Raw genomic sequence first — 23,637 nt, forward strand, 5'->3', positions numbered from 1 at the left:
ACAATTTTCCCATAAACAAGTTATGTATAGATATATGTATGTACCTAATATTTCTATATATATAATATGTATGTATATAATTAAAAAATGAATTTATTTCAATCTATAAATGAGTGCTTCTTGTGAATTAAACCACCCCTAATAGTTATGTAGGTACTGAGGTTTCTAAATCATCTACTATATTTACACATTTAACCTTTCAACGACCTGTCCATGTCCCTGTTGTGCTGTCAAGGAATACCAAAAGGGGTGGATAAGAGAAATTGCCGTCTTACATAATGCACTTGTACTGTTGACCATTTCCTGTTTCCACGGAGAACTACAAAAGGGCATCTCAATTCTTCCATTTATATTGCTGCTATAATAGAGAAAGTTACTTAGGGGGTCGGGGGAGGGGGGTAAACTTCAATTTTTCCATCATCGAAACCCAACTCCTTGTCACCCTCATACTCGCATTTTTCTTTTCCCTGTTTCTGACTTGCATGCCATTGTGCGGCAAATTACTTATCAAATTGTCGATTGAGTGTGTTTATTGCGTTGTATTTAGTATAATAGTACGTAGTATGCCCAAAGTGGTTTCCACTTCATATTTTTGTGAGTCTCAATAGCTTCAAGAGGGTGGTAGTTTTGTGCTACAGACAGAGAGCTTTCGGTCTCTGTACCCGGGGGTAGTTGAGCAATGAAAGCTCTCAACCTCCATTAATTGTGGGTGGATAATTGAAGAGAGCGACATGAATTATGGCCAATTGTTTGTACTAATTAGCGAGAGAATGATTTGCACTGGAGTTTCCCTGATAAAGGTAGTTAGTTTCCACTTGAAGGCAAAGAAAAAAAAAAGAGAGGAGAAATTTATTTCCACCAAGTAAGGAAAATCGAGTGGTGGACATAAATGAACTTTATGTGAAAATTCATGAGAGAAGAAATTGAAACTTTTAAGCTTTTCATGTCTCCAATAATTCATCATTCATGACAGTTTCTGCCACACTTTTACCCATCGCAACCCCTCGATGAAAGTTTTATAAAAAGAAGGGGGTATGACAAAAAATTGGGTCATTGATTAATTATGTCAATTTTCTCCCAACGGTACGGTAAATTCATTGCAAAATATATTGGGTTTTGTATTGAATTGTGATTGTCATTTACAGGGAAAAACGATATTATATCCCCTCGACGAATGTCCATTTTTCATAGCAGAACATTTGCTTTGACACCGTGCTCCCTATTTTCATCCCCTTTTCGCGTCGTAACACCACTCACTGAGCAATTGGAGAAAATTGAGAATTAATCTAATTTCGTATCGGAAATTTTACATCAAATCCACCCTCGCTCCTACTCCCTCACCCCTTTCTTATTTATTAAACGGAAATATTTACTAAAAAATTATTCTTATTAAATGGAAATCATTAAAAAAAATAAACTAAATAATTAAATAATTTTCTTTGTTAGTAAAATATTCTTTTTATAAAATTTTTTAAACGATTTTCTTTCAAAAAGAATTTTCAAAGAATTTTTTCCACGTGGAAATTATAAAATAAAAATCTACCTCTCGTCTAGATTGGGGTATTTTTGCCATGGGGCATTCTTCTTTATGGCTGATGGTTTTATACTCAACATTCTGAGGCTTCCGATACTACTACATACACACCCCCCTCGTACACCCTCATCTAATTATCCACAATCGACCTGATATACTCCGCATTGGAGGGTCTCTTCAGAATAAATCAATAGAATGCCTGGGGATGAGATGGGGGCAATTTAAATGCCCATAGAGAGGCGACAACATCTATATAGCCAAGGCTACGTCGCTATACCGAAAATTAGGTATATGGGGCCATTTGGTACTCTCTCTATCTCACTCGAAAGCCACCCTCGGGAGTGATTTGTTGCAACAACACCAAAGAAAATTCTATTATTGAAATTATCGCACACACAATTTCCCATTATTTCCCATCTTATATTTTCAACACACACCCTCTATGCATTCTCGCTAGCTTTTCTATGTGCGGTGCCACTCTTATGCTTTTCATCAACTTCCTCCTCTTTTCAACACAAGAGAAATCAAAAGTTTTTCAATGAGAAAGTTAAATAAATTAACGGAAATTTCAATGTTAGAAGCCTTTAGTTTTGATGCTGAAAAGTTTATTTCTAAAATATTAACGATTTTCTGTTTTCACGTATATAGGGGAAGTTTGGTGAAAAGAGGTTAAGGGGGGTCTCTTTTGAGAGCTGATGAAATTCAATGTTTTTATTTTTCTTAAGGTTTTTCTTAAACTTGATTTTCAAATGTTGGTCACATTTGAAGACTTATTATTGAAGAGTAAGAAAGTCACTTTCCGCCATCTTACGTGCGACGCCATCTTTAGATTTTCTTCGAAACACAAAGGTAGGTTTTACTCAGGATCTACTGGATGGATTTTGATGGGGTAAAAAGCAAATGAAAGAGAAAGCATTATCGGAGAATGTACCAGAATAGATTTTTGAATTTCAACTCAGAAGTTGAGAAAAATAAATAAGAATATTTGACTACTTTTCTCAGCCTCTGAGTCGAAATTCAAAAATCTATTCCGATGCATTCTCCGCTAATGCTTCCTCTTTCATTTGCTTTTTACCCCATCAAAATCAATCCACAGTAGATCCTGAGAAAAACCTACCTTTGTGTTTTTGGACAGTTCTTTGGAAAAGTCGGAAAATCACAAGATGGCCTCACACCTAAGATGGCGAAAAGTGATTTTCTTACACTTCAGTAATTAGGCTTCAAATGTAACCAACATCGGAAAACCAAGTTTAAGAAAAACCCCAAGAAAAATGAAAACATTAAAAATGGGTAAATTCTAACAGTTTTTCCAAGAGACCCCCCTTAAAAAGTACTTCCCCCGTTGTAGCTTAACATCCTCCTGCGAATTTCTCAATTTCTGCATTGAGAAACTTTCTCAAGTTCTCATTAACGATGCAGAGAGCTTTAAATGCATTCCCCAAGGATTTACTTCATCAAATATAGGTTGCATATTGATAAACTTTGTCACTTGTTTACTTTGGAGATTAGATGCAAACTTTGGGGTTGTTGTGGTAAATGGATTATATAGTAATTTAGTAAAATTTCACGGTAATATTGAAGATTCTTTTGTGATTATAAATAATTAATTAAACTTTCAAAAAAAAAGAGAAAATACTACCGTGTATTGGTTGTAAAAATCGGAAGGAAATAGTAGGGAAAATATCTTACGTAAGTTGTGATTTAACAAAGCCTAAGCTTTGCCTTGTGAATGAACCGATATTGTGTATAGTGGTGGCGGAAAGCTGAAAAAAGAAAAGTGAATATAAAGACTGATAGGCGAAGGGCAGGGGGGGGGGCGAAAAATGGATGTCTGAAAGTCATTTTCCGACGAAGTGAATTGAAGAGGGTTCCTACCTACCGGGTTGAGATGCGTGGCAAGAGGTGACGAAGATGATGCCATAATGGGAGTCCCGTGTCTGGTATGGACCTTACATGATGACTCAATCAATGTACCATTATCCACACAGGCAGCCCACGTTAGCTACTCCATCACAATTCACACCCACGTGAGTTGCCGTAGGGTTTTCCCAGAAGTACACCGCAAGTTGAGCAATAGCCCAGGATTTGTTTGCAATTTGTACTTTCAATTGAGAGCACGTCATCTTTTATTAATGAATTCCCATGGGAAAGTTCAAAGAGATAACTTTTAGTTTAAAGTTTTATCTCTTGCAAGATTTCTCTATGTGAACTTCTTGCCATGGGAAAAGCCCTGTGTTCTGAATTTTCAATAACTTCCTCATATATACCTACTGCCTTTGCAATTAATCTGGCAATGTTAGTCATGTAGCTACATTTAAATATTTAATTTTACGTAATATTAACATAATTTTTTTTATAAATGCTCTGAGGGTAGGATTTATGTGGGAAAAATGTCGCCATTTTGCTTGTTTTCTTGGAGAATCGATGAACGCGCAGCAGAGCAAACCCATGATCTACATTCCAAACAGAAATGTGACGCCATGGCCAAAGTGCGAAAGAAAGTGTTATTCCATAAATAAATAAGGAGATGAAGATAATTCCTTTTCCCAGCAATGCTCCAACAATATTCCTGCTGGGGGTACCTCGAGAATACTGACATTTTATGCCCTTTCACCCCACATGGGGTGAATGATATGTGAAGAAATAAATAAAGTCCCGCACATACAACTTACTTAATGGTTTCCCTCAAGGGAGGGAGGTTTGGGGTTTTTACGCCCTTTGCTCGGGGTTCAAGCGTATCCCGAACAGCCTTCCTTTCCCATTACTCGCAAAACTTTTCCTCTATTTTCTATATTGCGTTTCGGCAGTGACACTCCAACACTTCAAGACGATTCAAGTACATCCTAATTTTGTAATTTAATATTTTTGCCAAATGCTATAAAAGTTTTACTCAAAAATTTGTAGAAGTTTTTCCTCTGATCAACATGCCAAAGAATGCTAAACAGGACCTCATAGGTCTCTGTTCTTGTCTCTGTTATGGTCATGTCTTGAAATAAATGTGTCATTGATAGTGATAATAAAGATTTCCACATTAACAAAACAAATAATTCAGCAAATTTCTCTCCATAAGAAGAATTTGCAAGATGGGCATACAAAATTAGCCCCTCAATATAATCAATTTGTGTGTCCAAAACCTCAAAGGGAACACAAAAATTTAATCTTTTTTTTATGTCAACCCTTCTCCATCATCCATCCCCCCCCACCCAATACATATATGTGGAAAATTCAGCACGGAACGGTGTGTACATGGAGGAAATTGAAGATTTTCCTGTATCTTCCGCAGTCTTACAATCCGCACGAACACTTCTTGCATCACGTTCGTGCCTAGCAATTTCGCCCCTGGGTGAAATATAACTTCTCATCGCCCAAAAGTTACACTACCTATACCATTGTTGGGAATCAGGCATAGCCCCAGTGTGTCTCGTTGTTGTAGCATCCTTACCTCAGAAATTCCATCCTCATGCCACTTCCGGTGTCTCATTTGTCTGGGCTCCCCTCAATCTGCCGTATCTCAAAATCCCCCATATATGTCAGAATATACACACACAATTTGATCATATTCCATCCCTCCTATGCTCTGTTATATGCCTAAAACAGAAATGTTATATAGATTTTCATGAAAGATTTGTAGATAAGATTTGATTTGAATGGGAAATTTTCAAAATCTTAATTAATGATCAAATGCACTTGATGATAAAATGATTTAATTTAATTTTATGAAATAATTTGTGTTTTGATTAATTTCTCTCTTGCTCTCTGTACTCTTGTTGCCCTTTCAACTTTCCACCTATTGAGGAGCATGACTAATTAGTCGTATCATCCGGCACAACATTCCCTTTTCCTCATTGAAAACATGAATGATGTAATGAACTGAATACATTAGCTCCAAAATTAGTTTTCTATATTAAAATAAAATATATTCAAAGTTAAAGAAAAAAAATTAAATTAAAAAAAAATACATAGTAAGGAAAATGCTGTGCAATGAAGAAAAAATCTTTAGTTCTTGTTTTTCCATCATATAAGGCTTATCAGCTCTGTTGACAGGTATTCTTTGGGCTTTCAAACGTGAGAGATGTACGCCTAGAGGGGGAGAGCGGAAGGGAGTGTCGGAAGAGGGTGGAAAAGTGTGCATGAAAAGGAGCTCACTAAAATTATGTATATATGTAACATCCTACCCTGAACACAAAAAAACACCAAATCTAAACATCCGCATATGGATGTGAAGGATCTCCTGCGTGAAAATCTCCTCGAAAATTTTCCCCAAACGTGCTGGAGTGTCTGTAGGCTCGCACAGAATATTTGAAAGATTATATGGTCGCCCACTCAAGTTTCCGAACACCGCTGTTTTCCTATCATTTCACGCTAAATCTCCATAACAATTTATCTTCTTCCTTTTTTTTCTGCAGGTTCCTTTTCCTGTGGGCTAGGCTACATTGCAAAAGAAGTGAGAAAGGTGGTGATACTCAATTAATTTCCTGGAAAAAAGTCCCTTCACGGTAAGCTCTCATTTTAATTATATTGAAAATTTAACGAGCTCCAAAAAAAAATGGAATTTATCCTGCAAGATACATCAAAATTCGTAAACACACACATACAATATTTTTCATTACTCAGAAAAGGTCAAAGAATGTGTACTTTGGAGTACTCAGAGCAGGAAAAAAAGTTATTGTCAAAGTTGAGAGTCTTTTATGTCGCAACCACGGCAGTTAATTTTGAGAAAAAAAATTCCAAAGGGCAAAAGAACCGCAATGGTGGGAGTTAATCGTAAAAATAATATACATAAATTGTATATAAAATGACATACATATTATTCGAATATATAGAACAACTCTTTCAAGGAAGAAATTAACCCTAACAAAGTCTCTAAATTATCTGCAAAAATTAGTTAATTTTTTTTTGATAAATCATATTCTCTTCACATTCAAAACCTCATTGACTGTTGATCTTCTATCCTTAATGGGTGACATAGAGTGGTGACAGACTGCGGTAAATGTGTGATGGGGAAACCACATGGGAAGCACCCTTCTGGGAGCTAATATTGGCCCTCAGTAGCTCTCTTTAGAACCCCTTTGAGTGGGGAATGAATTTTTTTAATGCTACACTGAAGTTTTCTTTGCGTGAAAGAGACATTTTTTACATCCATGATTAGGTAAAATATGTATATATTATTTAATTTTTAATGCAAATATGTAAGTACAAAAGTTCCAAAGTTGGTTGAAAGTTTAAAATTTTAATAAAACCCTGGGGATGTTGTAACCATCCCTTTGGTGCATATTTTTCTTGAATTAATCCCCACCTGGGGGTGGAGGTGTGGGGGTGCAATATTCACAATGATGGCGAGAATGTTGCATTATTTATCACCATCCGCAACATTTACACAATAAAATGCTTATAAAATGAAGTATGGTATGAAGTTCGTGAGGTGTGAAAGAGCTCCTATTTCCTACATAATGCAAAATACTTCATGTTTCGCTTCTCTGCACCAACATACCTTTTGTATCGCACTGGCGGTGGATATGGAGGTTGAGGTGGGTGGGGTTATATCATGTCATGAAGTCAAGTAGTGGGTTAATGAGATGTTTCTCATTTTTATTCACTCCCAACACCATCCCTCGTCTCACGTTGGTCCCCATTTGCGGCATCAACTTCTGACGCGCAGAAATGTAATTTACCTCTCTCTGCAAATGTCTCTGCTGTACCCAGGATGTTCTCTTCCCTTTAGAACAACCCTTTTGCCCCCCAAACCCGACACCACCTTTCACCCTCCATGAATTCTATTCGTCACATTTTATTTTTAATCCCAAAACTGTTGGCGAAACTTTTCCCATAGAAATGTATTGCGGATATGAATGGGGTTTTCCGGGGTGGTGTTGGGTGGGAGGGTTATATGGAGAAACGTGTGGCCTGGCATAGAAGCGATGAAAGCGCACACACAAGAAGTAAACATGAATATAAAAGCTTTCTCTGGAATTAGTGTGAATGTGTATTTGTTGTTTATGATGGGGCATTCCGCACGGAGAAAGCCACCCTGCGCCTACCCTCTTCTACATATCCAAACAACACGCCGCAGGGGCTTTGGGGGTACAAAAAAAAGCACAAGGCATTTTGGCTGAAAGCTCCCAACGACAAGAGTCCATAAATATCCAAGTTAGGTCCATACTCCTCTGTCTACTCCGTACAGCAGTGTGTCTATTTTTCGGTTATGTCACTATAAAAGCTCTCCTCCCCCCCCTCATTTGGGGTTTATATAACATACATATATACGAAGACCCCACCACCTACAAAATATGTATTATGACCCAATATAGGGGATGGAGAGCATCACCCCGCCCGAATTAATGCCGCTCAATCTATTTTTATACCTCCGGCATACAAAGCCACAAAGCACCGGAGAGGACTAATTAGGTCTCAGGAGATATCATTTATACAATCCTCTTAAATGTCGCGGGAGAAAATAATTAAGCGAGAAGTGGAGGTCTGGCGTTGCTCGAGAAAAGCTTCGCATAGAAGAAAATTGAGATAGAAGAATAATATATACGTTTAAAAACGTGCAAATGACGGGCATGGTGGAATTTAACAGAAGAAAGACTTTTTTTTCCAGTAAAAGTTGAATATTCTGCAAAAATATTTGTTGGTGCAAGAAGAGAGACAAGAATTCTGTTGAAAATTATTCTTTGTTGATGAAAATATAAAAAAGTAAATTTTTGCTCATAAACTCAACATTCTGCCGATGCTAATTATGTGCTATTTTGCAATTATTTGCTGTTGTTTCATAGCATATAAATAACTAGAAATGATTAGGTCAGAGGTCATGTTGAATTAATCATTAGAAAATCACTTGTGTGTGTGAAAGAAAAATATTCTCCATGTAGCCATCTTTATGGGAATGATTGAATTTATTTTGGATGTACTTCTGAGGTTATCCTAGCAGCTTGAACATATGGGATTCATCACCATAGCTCTCACCATTTATTTTTCCACCTGATATCATTCTCTCGTACAAAGTCTTTTGGTTTGTCTATGAGGCACAAAGCTTCCCAAAATCCTCAAGGTGGAAAATTCCACGAGCTTTTTTTTCCTTGCTTAGCTCAAGGGTGTGGTTGTGGGGGATATAGAGGACGTGTGGGAAGAATTGTGAAGATGAATTGTACATAAGTACATTGAGTTTGGGGGATATTGAAGGGGAGCTTTCGTGAAGTACTGCAATGTAGATTGATCCCGTGAAATGTTTTCTCTCTCATCAAATCAAGCGCAAGTGGGTTGGTAATGCATGCAAAATTCATGCTGTGAAAGAGCGGAGAGAATCTTCACAACGTGGGTACACGGTTCATGGAATTAGCCTACAATATTCACCAGTTTTTTTTTCGTTCCATGTAGCGAACAAAAAAATAGTCCGCGGGGGTAGCTTTTCAAAGCGAACAGACGTATAGATCACTCGGGATGTCGGGGTTATTCGGTCAGCAGGTAACAAAGAATGGGGGGCGCCCACACACACGCTGAATGTCTGGGGTAACGTCAATACCGCCGACGTGACTCACACCCTCGCGTCCCTGTCGATGACTTCCGCCAAGCGATTATGGAAAATTCATCGGAAAACACACATTGAACCCACTGTAGACGCCCCAAAAAACATTTCCACGCGCGGGGCGAAGGGAAATGTAATCCCATATGAACTTAGGGCACACAGACACATACATACAAACCGTGGGGACTCGAGGAAGGAAATTGGCATGGAGTCGGATGAGATAAGCTGATTCTGTTTATATGCAAACAAATCTCGTCAATATTTGCGATACACGACGACTACCACCCCCTACAACTCCCACCCACTCATCTACTATACCTACCATCTCTCTGACTGCTAAGCAGGAGCTTTCGGCATGTGAAGTGGAAAAGAGATGTGGGAGGGTATGTTTCTATGTGGGGCCGGTATTTTTGGGTCGAGGCGTATGCTTTTCAAACTAACGACCCCAAAGTAGATAGCAGGAGAGAGCTTGAATGGTAAATAACATGCGAGCATCACACACAATTGACGAACTGTGATTAATTTTGGACCCTGATGGAGCTTTCGGGCTGACTTTAGCAAATAGATTTTACATGGAGATTAAATACATACACACTACGAATTTATCTGTGTAAATGCACTACGATAAAAATTTTATGATTATATGTTTATTTGTTGGGAAAAAAGTTCTTTTCCTTTTTTTTAAATTCTGAATAAAATCTTTATGAAATTAAAAAAAAAAATTCAATTAGCTAAATTATTCTGAATTTTTGATAAATAATTTATTTCTATAAAATGTAAATAGACTTTTGAAGCAAATGTGAAATAAAAATCCAATTTGCCTAAATGAAAATATCCCTCTCAGTGCTCTCAAAATACATTCAATGTGAATTTGAAGGAAGATTTAGGGTGAAAAGCAATTCCCAGTCTCTTGATTATGGCAAATAACAGCTAAAATCACTCCCTCGGGAAGTATTTAATCATAAATGTCATACTTTATATATAAATTGAGATACACACAGAGCAAATTACACAAGACTTGACTCCCTCTGGCGCTGCTCTTTCCACAGCATAATTGTTGCTCCTAAAATTGCGAATATGCGCGCCAAGGAAGTGCTTCAAGGCGTTTTCAAGTACTTTATCGCTTGAATGCAATTAAATTCCGTATTGTATGTATTTTGTGACTATAAAATGCTCTAATTCTATCCTTAGTTTTAATTACTGTTTGTACACGTGAATCAGTCGGGAAAGGGACGGGATGGGAGGAAGCTTTGGCTGAAGTTTGGTATAGAGCATCCCCTGGGGCTGTGCATTTTGAATTTAAATTTGCGCAATGATGAGAAAAGCACCGTGAGAATTAAATGGAGGTACACTTTTAATTAACTAAAGTCCCCCTCATGAACTTGCATAACAATTTATAAGAAAACAAAAAAAAAGAAACAAAGCTAAAAGTTCAACTAAACTCAAATGAAAATAAAAAAATATCTTGTGGAATGTAATGAAAAGTAATTGTTGCAGTTTCTGCACTTTTCACATTTGAATTTTTTTCTTGGCTTTTTTTAAGCTTTATTCTCTCATAATTTGGTTAAAGTTTTCCTCACATAAGAGAAAAAAAAACTATATGTAGACAAAACTCTATAACAATTCCAGAAAGACAGATATAAGTACACCTTTAGGTGAAATGTTCATACTTTACCTGCGTTTGCTTTACAAGACATGAAACTTTTAGTTATGTACACGTACATCAACTTCTTTTGAAAGTACCGCCAAAATGGGAACAATGTATATTTTCTAAAGAAGAAAAAAAAACGAAAGAGTTACAACCAAAAAACAAAGAGTTATGTATTCCTTTCGCCAAGGAATATCTCGCCTAGAGGAACACAAGAAAAAGGTTAAGAAGAAATTCAGGTAAATAAAAAAAGAATTTTCCTCGTGGAATGTTTCGTACGAAGAAGATGCTCCTTGGAGAGACTTTGGCGGAAAGTTTGCATTTTTGCACGAGGAATGTTTCTCATGCAAAAATTCAAAAGAACAAGCACAAATTGTTTAATTAAATTGTAGGATTTTTTTGTAGCTTTCTTTCTAACCCTTTCAAATATTTCCCCGTTTTGTATCTCCCCACACCCGCCATGAAAATCTTTAAGTCGAAACAATTTTCTCAAGTGAAAAGTTCTCAAAAAAGTTATTCGAAAACTCGTGCTTTTCAGTTTTTTTTCGCAAAAAAAGGAAACAAATTCAAGCCCTAATTAATTATAATTTGCATAAATAGAAAGGGAAATGTACAACAACAAAAAAAAGGAAAATAAAATCATCCTGAAATACTGAAAGTAAATTAAATCAAATTCACGAGTTTTAAATTTAAAAAAATGCCTTTTAAAAAAAATGTCTCGCAGTATTATTACATAATACAAAATGTACGTGCGCTATGTGATGCACATTCCCATAAAGAATTTAATTATGAGCAATATAATATTGTTGAATTGCAAAATCTCATTGTAGATTTTTTTTTCGTTAACAGTCGCTTTGAAATCATTTTATTTATATACCTCTGTTGAAAATCAATATCTAAATATGCACAATATAGGTATTTATTTTCAGAAATTAATTAAAACACATGGAAATTATTTTATTTGTATTTTATATATGAAATTCTAATAAATTAAATTAGTTTTAATATCGAGTATTTGGGAATTTAGGTGCTAAAGCATTCATTAAAATATTCTAATTAAGTTTGAATTAATATATCATAAAGAATCCTAAAATTAATTAAAAAAAACTATTCTAACCTATCTTATTTTCTGGTACAATGACTATTCTTCTCAACCTTCTTTTTTTATTTATTGCATTTATATATGATTTTCTGCACAATCAGAATTTTCATTGCTAGAAGTCAAAAGAACAAGAATTTTCAAGAGCTTAAATTAGAGGCGATATTTTTCACATTTCTTGTGGAACTTTCAAAAGCCCTCCGGGGTTTGAAAAGCAGCAGTGAGTATAAGAAGTTGGTCAGAGAATTTCCTTCTCTCCTTCTGGTGTCTTTCCTCCTTTCCTCCTACTTGTGACCACTCACTGACACAGACACTGTCCCGCAGAAAGGCAGCACAGCATGAGCTTTTGATCTCTCCACAACGAAGAAAAGTTTCTCACTATGCGGTTTCTTTGGATCACAGAGGAAAATTTCATTTCAAAAGCTCTCCTTGCCGCAAAATTGAGCGCTTGGGGGCTGAAGAGTACGGGTGTGTATGGCTTACTCATCAGTTTTCCGTGTTGACGGTAAATAATAACTCAATCATCATCATCACACTTCCACATTCCACCCACTTTACCAACGTTTTTGGACAACTTTCTCTCATCCCTTCCATTCGGGGGTGCTTTTCTTACACGCGCACCGAAAGCCACCCGCAACGCCTTTAGGACTGAGGGGGTGGTTTTGAGTGTTTTCGGTGGTTCGCCGTCCTCGAACTCCATCTCCCACATTTAAGAGAAGTGAAGAGGGTGGTTTCAAGGAGAATTTTGACTTGCATAACATCGTATTATATTTTATGTATCCTGACATACCATTAAAATTGCGACGTCTTCGACATGGGAGTTCATATATATACTCAGTTGGTATGGGTGGGGGTGGTTGGAGTTTTATTTGTGGGTTCTTGTGAGAGCAAGAGCAAAAAAATTAAATTATCATTATGCAGAGGGATGGTGGTAAATAAATAAATATTGAATGTTTAACGAGTAAAGGATGATGCCACGTTGCCATGCTGTCAAATGTTAATACAGGCTGTTTTTCGAAGCCTTATTTACAGGGTTTACAGTCTGTTTAGTAGGAATATTTTGCTTTGAAGAAGAATAAAAAAAAATGTAAGTGGCGTATGCAAAGTTTCTTTTAGTTCATTTGTGGTCGCAATAATAAAGCCATCGCTCAACTGCGTGAGTAAAAAAAATCTATATATGTTAATGCGACAATGTGGATTATTCAAAGTAAGGTGTATAAACCCCTTTATTGCCATTACATTTGGATTACATCGTCATGAAGAGAAATGAGAAAAATATTGCAGCAAGTATGAAAAGTTTCTTTTTATTCGAGAGTTTAAAAACATTTTTACAGGGAGCTTACAAAGCTGCAATCGTTACAATACGATTGTATCACACTAAATAAATTAGCATAATTAATCATTTTGTACATTTATACATTCTTCATTTGCTATTCAAATTGCTTACAAAACAAACTGCCACACAAAATGGGTCGTGAAGCTTTCCTGTATAGGGGTATACCTTTCATCTCTGTCACCACTTTTCACGATTTCCTCTTTCGTGGAGCTGTTTTTTTTTCTGCTCCAACCGGTGTGCACTGTGAGAGAGCTTTACACACTGCAGGGCATACATATTGTAGGTATATACGGGAGGATGGGAAAGAGTTGCCAATTTGTCGGTGTTTTTGCACAATAATAAAGTTTTTGCAGGAAGTGCTTGCAGAGTGTAAACAAAAATTCCTTCTCTATCTTTTACTATTTGGTTGACGAGAGCTTTTTTGTTGATGTTTTAAAAGCACAAAGTTAGTTTAAGCAAAAATTCTTCATGTATATATAAATTCGATAGATACTGTAATATTCGCACATCCACCGTTTGATGTGTAATGTAGATTCCTTCCCCAACCCCACCCCCATCTCTCATGTTGAAAGAAGTGCACAAAAAAATCCAATCTCATGACTATGCTTCGTTTTAGAACTTACCAGGGGAGCTTTTCGTCAGAGAGAGAATGAAAAGTTTTTTTTTTTTTCGTAACGAACCATAAAAATCGATTCAACCGCAACCAGATGTTTCCACAATTTTGCTTCCCGTACTGCCACTAGTTGTCGGTATAGTGGATTTTTTGCTGCGTCCCCCATATAGCCCCTACTTTGGGTTCCGCGCGTCCTGCTTATCCAACCAACAATGAGGGCTGCGAGAGATACGATGCCGCCCGCAAAAAAATTGCCAACCAGCACGGGGGTAGGAGAGATGGTGTAAAAGTTGAGTGGAAAGAATATATACGAACCCAACCATGCATTAAAAAACTTTAAAGCTCCAACTGGGGCTCGTGCAGGAAATTCAACACAACACCCTCGTCCTTTTTATTTACAGATTCACTCTGGACTTTTCTCTGTTTGAGGAATGGCTGTTGCCGACCACTATGCGAAGGAAGTTTGTGCATCGTGTGAAAATCAGTCCTCTATCAACAACATTATCATCCCCTCTCCTCCTTCCCCTTGGCTTACTCACCACCCCCTCTTTTTGACACAGCAAAATTTTCATCCCTTTTTGGAAATCCAACGCCTCGATGCACACTGAAGGAAATAATAGGGGGTGTGGGGTGGGAGAATTTGAAGGGTTGTTCTCTGTGGCTAACCCACTTCTCGGTTGAGTAGAATTGTCCACGCAGAAAGTGTCCGAAAAGTGGACCCTCATTGCCTGTCCCTTTTGCAAATTCCCACACATACGGAAAATCACAGTTGAGCTATGTATCTATGTCACTCAGAAATCACACCCTTTGATGATGTACTGGAAAATTATGCAGAAATGCCTGAATAGCACTTTTAGTGAGCTTCTCAGCTACATTTGTGTGATACTTTGTCGTCAAATTGATAATTTTTCCAAGGTAGCAAAAGAATTTTTTCTTAAACACGTACTGGGTATTTTACTAACTCTTTCAGAATTAGAAAAAAAAGAACAATTTTAGCGAAATATTTATTTTAAATTGATTAAATAGATAAAATAAATAAATATAAAAACTCTTCTATATATTTTATGATTTATATATATTTTTAAAAATTAATTTACAGAAAACAACAAGGGGTGTTTATCTGAATGAAAATATTCGGATGATTCGCCAAAGAAAACAAAATATTAAACAGACGAATATTTCATTTTTTAGTCTTAAATTTGTAGAGACTGACGATTTAAAGCCTAAAGAGTACTAAATTTAATACTTTTTTCCAATTGAATCCAGAACTTTTTCAACTAGAACTTACCTTTTGACTTCTAGCTTTTGTCCAGAAATTAGTATGTTTTCTGCTAGAATTTAGTCCTTTTAACTATTGAATTTAGTACTTTTTCGGCTTGAACTTATAACTTCAGTTAGAACTTTAGTACTTTTTAAAATTCAATCTTAAAAAGTAAATTCAATAATTAAAAGCAGTAAATTCTAGTCGAAAACATACTAAATTCTAGCCAAAAATGTAGTAAATTCTAATTGAAAATGTTATTTTCAATAAGCAAAGTACTAATTTTAAGGCGAATATGTACTAATTTCAATCATGAAAAGTACTAAAAAAAACAATAAATTCAAGCCGAAGTTAGTAAGTTTAGTAACTTAAAGCAAATAAGTACTAAATTTGAGACAAATAAGTACTAAATTCAATTCTGAAAAGTACTTTAAAAAATATTAAATTTAAGCTGAAGAAGTACTAAATTTTAGCTGAAAATGTGAATATTCAGATATTTGGAAATATTATTATTCGCTAATATTCGGATTATTCGCTTAAATAGTCCAAATATTCTGCAGATAAACACCCCTTGGAAAACAAAAAAAAAAAGAAACAAATACTCTCATTGAGCTTTCATTTTGAACTCCATATCCCCGCACTATATGTCGCTAAAATCAATATTGAATTTGATTTTTCACACAACCATAAAAAATCCCCCCAAAAACCGTCATAAAATGATTAATTGCTCACCCCCTGGGGAGGAAAAAAATAACAAAATAACACAAAATCATGCTCTCTGAATTATATTTCAACCGAGAGTTCAGCAAGGGGGTGGTAGTGGTTGAGGGGCAGCCGTCCACTTGAAATAGAAAAGTATGCTGAAGTGTGGGGGAAAAGGCATGATTAAATGGTAAAAGGGGTCAGTTTGTCGGGGGGTTTTATCAAAAGGGACGTATTTATTTCAAATACACAAATTGAATCACTCTGTTTAATACATTCAATGAGAAGCATGCGTCATAAATGTGTGAGGGGGGGAAATTGAAAATGTCACTTTCAGCAGGATTGAGAGTGAAAAAGCTCCCAAGATTCGCCTCAGATTGCTCTCGAGTTGTGTTTTGTAGATTAAAAAGCCGGAACTTTTTTTTTGTTATCTATAACCATATACATATAGGAGATGTGTGGGGATGGAGCCAAGAACAGCCCTCTCGGTGTTTTGCAGGGAAAAATCTCTATGTTTTGCAAATAATGGTGCTAGGAGAGCATTTTGTGGGATGGTAAATGAAATGGCAGTGGATGCCGCATACTCTCCACATGCGATTATCGAATCCATTATTGAGTACAAATCGATTTTCTTCCATCTCTCTGGAGTGCTTGAGTAAATAAATTTTGCATTTTATTGTGGAATTTAGATTAAAATTTCATCCATTCAATCTATCCATGCACTCAATGTACTTTGTAGAACTAGTTCTATTTGAGAATATTTAAAAGTATTCTCGGAAACTCTCTCAATTCATCTGACTTTGTGTGCTAAAATTATATTTTATGTATTAATGCACTTTTTTTTAGAATTAACTTTTAAACTTCAATTGTAAGTTTTTTAATTTGTACTTAAGTACAACAAAGAACTGCTCATTTTCACTTTTCTTTTCAACATTAAAGAAAAACTTCCAATGGCGCTATTGTTGAGGAGAATACAATTTAAATATAATAGCAGTGAGCAATATTCAAGGAACTTTTGCAATATTCAAAATATTCGATTAATACAAAAGTATATAGAAGTGCCATAAACTCCTCTCATTCACTGGTGTAGAAAGTTATTTTTTAATAGTAAAACTTTCTTATAGATTCTCATCAATTGTGCCGGAAAGTGTGAATAAGAAAGAACAAAGTCTGTTATAAATTTTCTCCGAAGAAACACGGTGCGATTTTAATGTAATAGCTACGACAAGTGATAGCAAACAATTTACGATTGAATCAATAAGTTGGAAAGATTTTTATTGAATTTCCACACAAATATATTGAAAAAATAAACTTTCACAGAGATTGCAAAAATATTTATAGAGAATTCGTGCTTCGTGAGCTTTTTTTAATGCAGAAATTCTTCTTCGAATGTCCCTCCAGGGTTTAACCGCACTGTCATTCATCCTCTTTTTTTTGGGGGCTTTCCACACTCTGCTTGAAGATTAAGAAATGTTCGCTGCAAAAGACCACCGCAGTGAGTGCCTTAATGCAAAATGATGGGACACCAAAACTCATAAAACTTTACCTAAACCACCATATTGAAATTCTGCACCAAAAACTTCTGCAACATTCGGTTTGGTGGGAATTTTTGAACTTTTTCAATTTCCTCCCAAAATCTTGGCAATTTTTTTTGAACTTTTTTTTTACGTAGATCTTAAAAAAATATATTTTTTGTGAAACTGTCGGCCTTGATTGAAGTATTTTGTGTTTATCTTTTAAGTACAAGTTTTTTTTTTAAATAAATAAATGAAATTTTCTATAAAGAATTATAAAAAAAAAAATTCTTCAATTCTCAATTCCTACAATGAAAGTCATTCACATCTTTCGTATCTTTAAAGATACGGGTAAGATAGTAAATATTTATTTGTCAATTTCTCAACCCTCTAGCAAAATTAAGAACACCCCACCCCCGCATCTGAGTTGTCCAACAAAATCCTTGATGTAGAACAAACCCCTGAGCGTGTTGGGTGCTCAAATTCAAGGCATAAGGAAGAAAATTGTTTAGCCAATAAGACAAAATTGTGCCGACTTCTCCACATTGCTTGTAGTGTTAGACACATCTTTTAGGCACCATTGAAAGCTCCATAACACCCCCATCCCCCTTATATAACTACCCCGAACCATATAAGAAGGTCTCATATAGTAATAAAGTATCGGAAGGGCTGAAAAGAGGCAAGAAATGAGTATTATGGGTGGATGAAGCATATTCATGTATTGGCATTGCGAGATAGGAGTCTAGAAAATTGAAATCCAAAATCATCAGCAATACACCCCCGCTCTTAGCTATGTGTAGCAGTGGTGGTAGGTATTGTGTAGCGATGAAAAACAAAATTAGGTTGGCATCTCTTTCCCGATGACTCCATAAAAGTGGAAATGGTGATAAAAGGGGTGACTTTATGATGGGAAAATGTGATTTGGATTCTTTTTTTTTCACTTGCACACACGACAATAATAAAAGAGACTAACCAAATTAAAGGATATCTCCTTACTGGAGAAGTTTATTCTGTAGCGAAGGAGAGGCGCATTGGGGTTTCCGTGGAAATTTGTCGTACTGTTTTCTTGCTAATTTAATTACTTACGTGTGGCTTATTTAATTTTCCTAGAATTTTCACCAGTTTTGCACCTCTTTTAGCTATGGTACATATTATAATTAATATGTAGGTATATTCCGCTTAGAAAAGACGATAATAATTCTGCCGAAATATATAATTAAATGACTTTGTTGTGTCTTTTAATGATATTTCTATGGCTTTATCCAATTATAGGCATTTCAGTGGCAATCAGTGCAAGACAGTGGAAGATATTAATGAAAAATTTATCAACATAATTTCCTATACAAAAGAAGATATTTTCGGGGATGGTGTTCTTTGAAGCGAATGTTTCGCGTTCATGCGAAAGCTCCCCCTGGGAAAAGTTTTCTTCATTTATAACCGAATTTTGTAGGGGATTGAGAATAGAAAATGTTGGCTATAAATTTTTACACATAAATTCACAACGGCAGAGTCCCTTTATTTATATTGATGACTTCCAAGTGATAATTCTTGCGAATATTTGCATAAGGAGGTGAGGTGGTGAAAAATTGTAAATTTCTCAATAAAATTCCTTTCTCTTCCCGGCGGTACCTTCCTGGCGTACTCAACCACCTCCTCCTTTAGCTACTGCGTGTACTCATCGCGCGAAAAGTCATCGCAAACAGACAATATTTTCGCACAAAATGCCAACGGGGAGGCCGCAAAGAAAGAAAAATGAAAAAAAGGAGAAAAATATAAGAGGAGAAAATAAATATTTAATATCCTTGGCAGGAGGCATAAAAAGGCACAAAAAAAAAAAGATGCGATAAAGTATTTATGTTCTTCGATTAATATTATCTTGTTGTGTATGACACTCACTCACTGGGGAGGTGTAATTGAAAATGTGTCACGAATCTCTTGGTATGGGATAATTTATTCATTTTCCACACAACATGACGAATTATTGGTTGTGTTGTGTAGCAAAACTCCGTTCTAGTATTTTGCAATAATTGTTGGCGCCACCAACTAGTCTAGACACAAAGACGCACCATTGCTTTGGCCAGGAAGAGCTGTTGAGAAAAGTCTTGCAGTGTCATTACATTACTAACTCACTCCTTGCCGCTTTTTATATTTTTCATATTTCAAAAACAATTTTGCGCGCTTATTTTTTTTTCAGTGTGAAAAGCCACCCCTTCCTCCCTCATCCTTTCCACCTCTCATTGAATCAAATGCACAAATTCCAGGGGGGGAGGATGGTCATCAATTGCAAAGACGGAGGTACTACACTTCCTCTTCACTTCGCATTTCTCACACCTTTGCAAATTCACATCAATTGATGGTAATTTCCGAAGGCATTCGTGCCATCAAACCCAACCGCATCCTCGTCAACCTTCATTCGTGTCACACACCTGAATTTCCATCTCAAATTGTGTCTGATTTACGAATGGTGCGAGAATCCGTGGGATTTGTTGGAGCACAGAAAGCATTCTCATCCGCTAAGGTGGAAGTACACTCAGTGATTGTATTTCACCATACCTTCGATTGAAGGTGTTTTGAATGCCATTCATTTGAAATTCACAAAAAGGATGTCAATTATTTGCACTAAGGGGGATTGCACGTTGCAGTTTTATATGTTTGCAATTTGAGCATATTGCAAAAACTAAAATTAGAATTTAAGCATTTTTACTCATATTTTTTCACAAAAAATTTAGTCGAAAATATTAATAATAAAAATCTATTAATTTTTGTTGAATAAAATAAAATTGAATATTTTTTAAATAATAGGAAAATACATGAATTATAAATATATAAAATAAAATTGAAATAATTGGCGTAAATAATTAAAATAAATTTTAATTAAAAATTATAATAAAATTTTTATAACGTATAATCAATATTTAAATGATTATATAGGTAGTAAATATTTACATATGAAATTTACCTTTTTTTATCCTTTCAGATAGTTTATTGAAAATTTTTTTAAATTAATTTCATTGTCACTATATGTTTTAACAATAAAAGAAACTTTCACAAAAATATGCGAAATATTTCATTAAAAATTATAATTATTTAATTTTCTATTCCTTTTTCTGTTAGTAAATTATTAAAAAAAAATGAAAGTTCTTTTATTCCTTGTTTCTTACTCGTCTTTTATGTGAGTTCTCAGAGAGACATTTATTTCACGAAACATGATTTGTTATAAAATTTTGTTCTCTTGCAGAAAAGCATTATTCTGTTAAAACTTAAAAGCCCTTCTCACAGATTCAACTTTTCTTTTGGTGAAAAGTTATTTAACATGAGAACAAATACTTCTCATTAATCATCCCATTTTCCTCATCTAAACTTTCTCTGTACATTGGCAAAAGTATTATATGTATATATGTAGTGTGGGGAGGGTGGCAAGAATGTGCAAATGTCACGACGATACTGTGTCAAGCATGAATTGTTAAATCAAATTAAAATTTAAAATGCTAAAGAGCTTAAAATTGTTCAATATCATTCACGTATGACGAAGACTTGGAAACAAAATTTTGCAAAGTGTCTCGAAATTCTATTTTCAATGATATGTGGAGTTTTGATGGTGTTGTGTTTTGAAAACTTTCTCACAGGGGACCCTCCGTGTTAGCATAGGAACTAAAAATAAAATGTCTTTTGAAAGTTTGACTTTTAAAATCGATATAGCAAGAACTTTCCAAGTTTATTGGCAAGACGTTAAATTTTTTACATATACAAAAAAGACGAATAGTTATGAATTTTTGGTAAACTATTTTCAAGAAATTGCGTTTTATGTATAGAAATATTAATTTTAATATTTTACAATCCATCTCGCGAATACGAAAAAAAAGGTATGGGGTTGAGCTTTTGAAATTCCTCCATATTGTCAAAAAAGGAGAAAGTTGAAGTGGTTGGATGATGAGGAGGAACATGGAACAAAATAGCAATTTTCACCAAAAATCCCCCAAATGGATGTGTGTGTGTGTAGGAAGGATGAAAAGCTTCTCCCACACCACACACCCCATCCGCAGTCACAGCATAGTGAAATGATATAAGCATGAATTATCTCTCAACACATATTCTTGCTCTCAAGTTGTTATGTAAATTGTACGAAACCATCATCTCACCGCATTCACCCGGAGTTTGCCTTTGTTTCCGCACCCTCAAAGCCGCACACATACAGCTGAAAAGGGTTGGGTGTCTCAATGATCTCTCATGAGGATCTACCACCCATTGTGGGTGGGAGAGGGGGGGATGAAGAAGAGTATCTCTTAGCGACGGGATGGCGCAACTACTTCACGATGGTATACCCCACCCATTCATGTGATCTCGATCATTCTTGGCAGATGTCACAGAGACTTCTGAAGCTTCTGGGGTGGGGGGGGGGAAAGCTTTTGGGTGGATGGTACTTCATTTTACTTTTCCACCCATTAACATGAATAAGATTTACATTCCCATGATGAGAGAGAAACTGCGGCCGCATGGAGGGAAAATTAACTTTCTACGGAAACTTCCAACAGAAATCAAATCTCACATTCTCCCCGGAAGAATTGTGAAAGATGATTTTCCATGAAAGGAGTTTATTCATATTTGTGAGGGAAAATTTCTTATTTCCTTATTGCGGGTTTAGGATGAAGTTTTTGCTTATATTCGGCAGTACAAGAAAACTAAAAAATATCGGAAATTGGAATATATGCTATAATTTAGGAATTTTCGTTTTTTTTTTTTTTAGCTAAAGGTCTTAAGTCAGATCTGAGTATTTCAAAACCAGAATAAACTTCTTTAAGCTAGACCTCAGTTTTTTTGGAACTAGGTTTAGGTTTTTAAAGTCAATTCTAAGATTTTTAAGCAAGGCCTTTGTTGTAGTCTAGACTTAAGTTTTATTTTAAGGTCAGGCTTTGAAGATTTAAAAGTTAGATCAGGCTAAACTGTTCACTGTTCAGGATGTTTAAGATAAAGCTTGTAAGGTTTAAATCGTTTTAATGTATAAAACAGGTCAGGTCTAGAATGCACTTAACCCTACGTCAGCATGACTTAAGGAAACTTAAGCTCAGTTTAAAAAAAATTAGATCTAGTTTAAAAGAAGTTAATAAGTATTTAACTTTAAAAAATTGAGATTCAACTTTATGGAAATTAGAATTCGATTAAAAACCTTAAGTTCAGTTTATAAAACTGAAGCCTGGTTTAAATAAAGCCTGGTTTAAAAATAACTCAAGCCGAGGTTCGCGAAAAAAGTGACTTAACTTTTAAACATATAAAAAATAAAAAAAATTAAAAATTAAAAAAAAATTTCATTGCCTATCGAGAGATCGATAAAATTTTTAATATTACGGACATTAAAAAATTATATGCGTAATCTTGAATCAAAAAAGAAAAATAAATAGCAAAGAGACTTGAACTGAGCTCTTCTGGAAAAGCCGACACAGATTTGTTCAAAAATGTAAAAAATTACTTTTTTTTCTTTTGAATGAATAATATTCCCATATAAATACGAATAAACTCCTTTTCCATTTGATTCTTTCGTTATTAATAAAATTCCTTTAATAAAATGGACTAAACAATTAACAAATATTCTCTCTCTTTACAGGTATCAATAGAGAAGAACTTTTCCATACAACAAGATGGCAGCTTTTGTGGCGAAACAAATGGTGGGGAATAAACTGAGCGCCGTCAAAGGTGAGCTTTTGAATTTTTCTAACTCTCTATATCCTTTCTAATAAACTGCACCGCTTCAGACCCATCAGATACGATGAGAAATATCTCGTAAAAATGCCATTCTTTTGCCCTCTCTCGTGCTGCAGATCTTTGTGGAGCGAGAGAGCATGGATGGAGTACATGGTAGAAAATTCTTTGTTGAATGAGAATGTCATTGCGAGGCATTTGGGAAATGCATTCGCGCTCTTGGCATTGTTTTCAGCACCATTCTCCTGGTATTCCATTCCTTCTCCTCCAGAACTTTCGGTGTATAGAAGGGTGCATTTATGGGGTATGGTGGGGAGTGTTGTAAGGAGTGAAAATTTTAATATTCACTGCACTCTGCCTGCAAAATGCAGGCGACTGTGTGCGCGACTTTTGGGAAAAACTTTCATGGAAAAGTAAAAGATTTTTTAGGCGGGAAGCACATGAAGGGAGGGGGAGTGTTTAATTAAAATTTTCCCACAGTTGTGGCTGTTAATAAATAAGTTTTTGGCATTGTCCCCGCAGAGAGCTCTTGGGAGCTGCTCCCCATAGCTTCCGTCACGTGACTGACAAGCGTTGGTAAATCGAATGGAAATCAATTACAACCGAACGACCCGCTTTTAATTTAAAAGTTCAGACAGCCTCTCATGGAATGTTTCTCCCACTGCTGCGTGTGGAGGGTATTCTTTTCCGTTAGTCAAGGAAAATATTTTT

At 35.5% G+C, this 23,637-nt stretch overlaps 1 protein-coding gene across 2 annotated transcripts in view; it reads left to right on the plus strand.

The window, feature by feature from the left end:
• Window positions 1-23,637, plus strand: part of LOC129786383 (complexin) — a 148,067-nt gene that overhangs the window by 12,845 nt on the left and 111,585 nt on the right. For both annotated transcript variants that reach the window (XM_055821363.1, XM_055821364.1), the window contains exons 2-3: window positions 5,941-6,030; window positions 22,832-22,920. In XM_055821363.1, coding sequence (XP_055677338.1) covers window positions 22,866-22,920 — 55 coding nt within the window. In that variant the 5' untranslated portion in view covers window positions 5,941-6,030; window positions 22,832-22,865. The remainder of the gene's footprint in view (window positions 1-5,940; window positions 6,031-22,831; window positions 22,921-23,637) is intronic.

This window comes from Lutzomyia longipalpis, chromosome 1 (assembly GCF_024334085.1).
Source record: "Lutzomyia longipalpis isolate SR_M1_2022 chromosome 1, ASM2433408v1".
Classification (NCBI taxonomy): domain Eukaryota; kingdom Metazoa; phylum Arthropoda; class Insecta; order Diptera; family Psychodidae; genus Lutzomyia; species Lutzomyia longipalpis.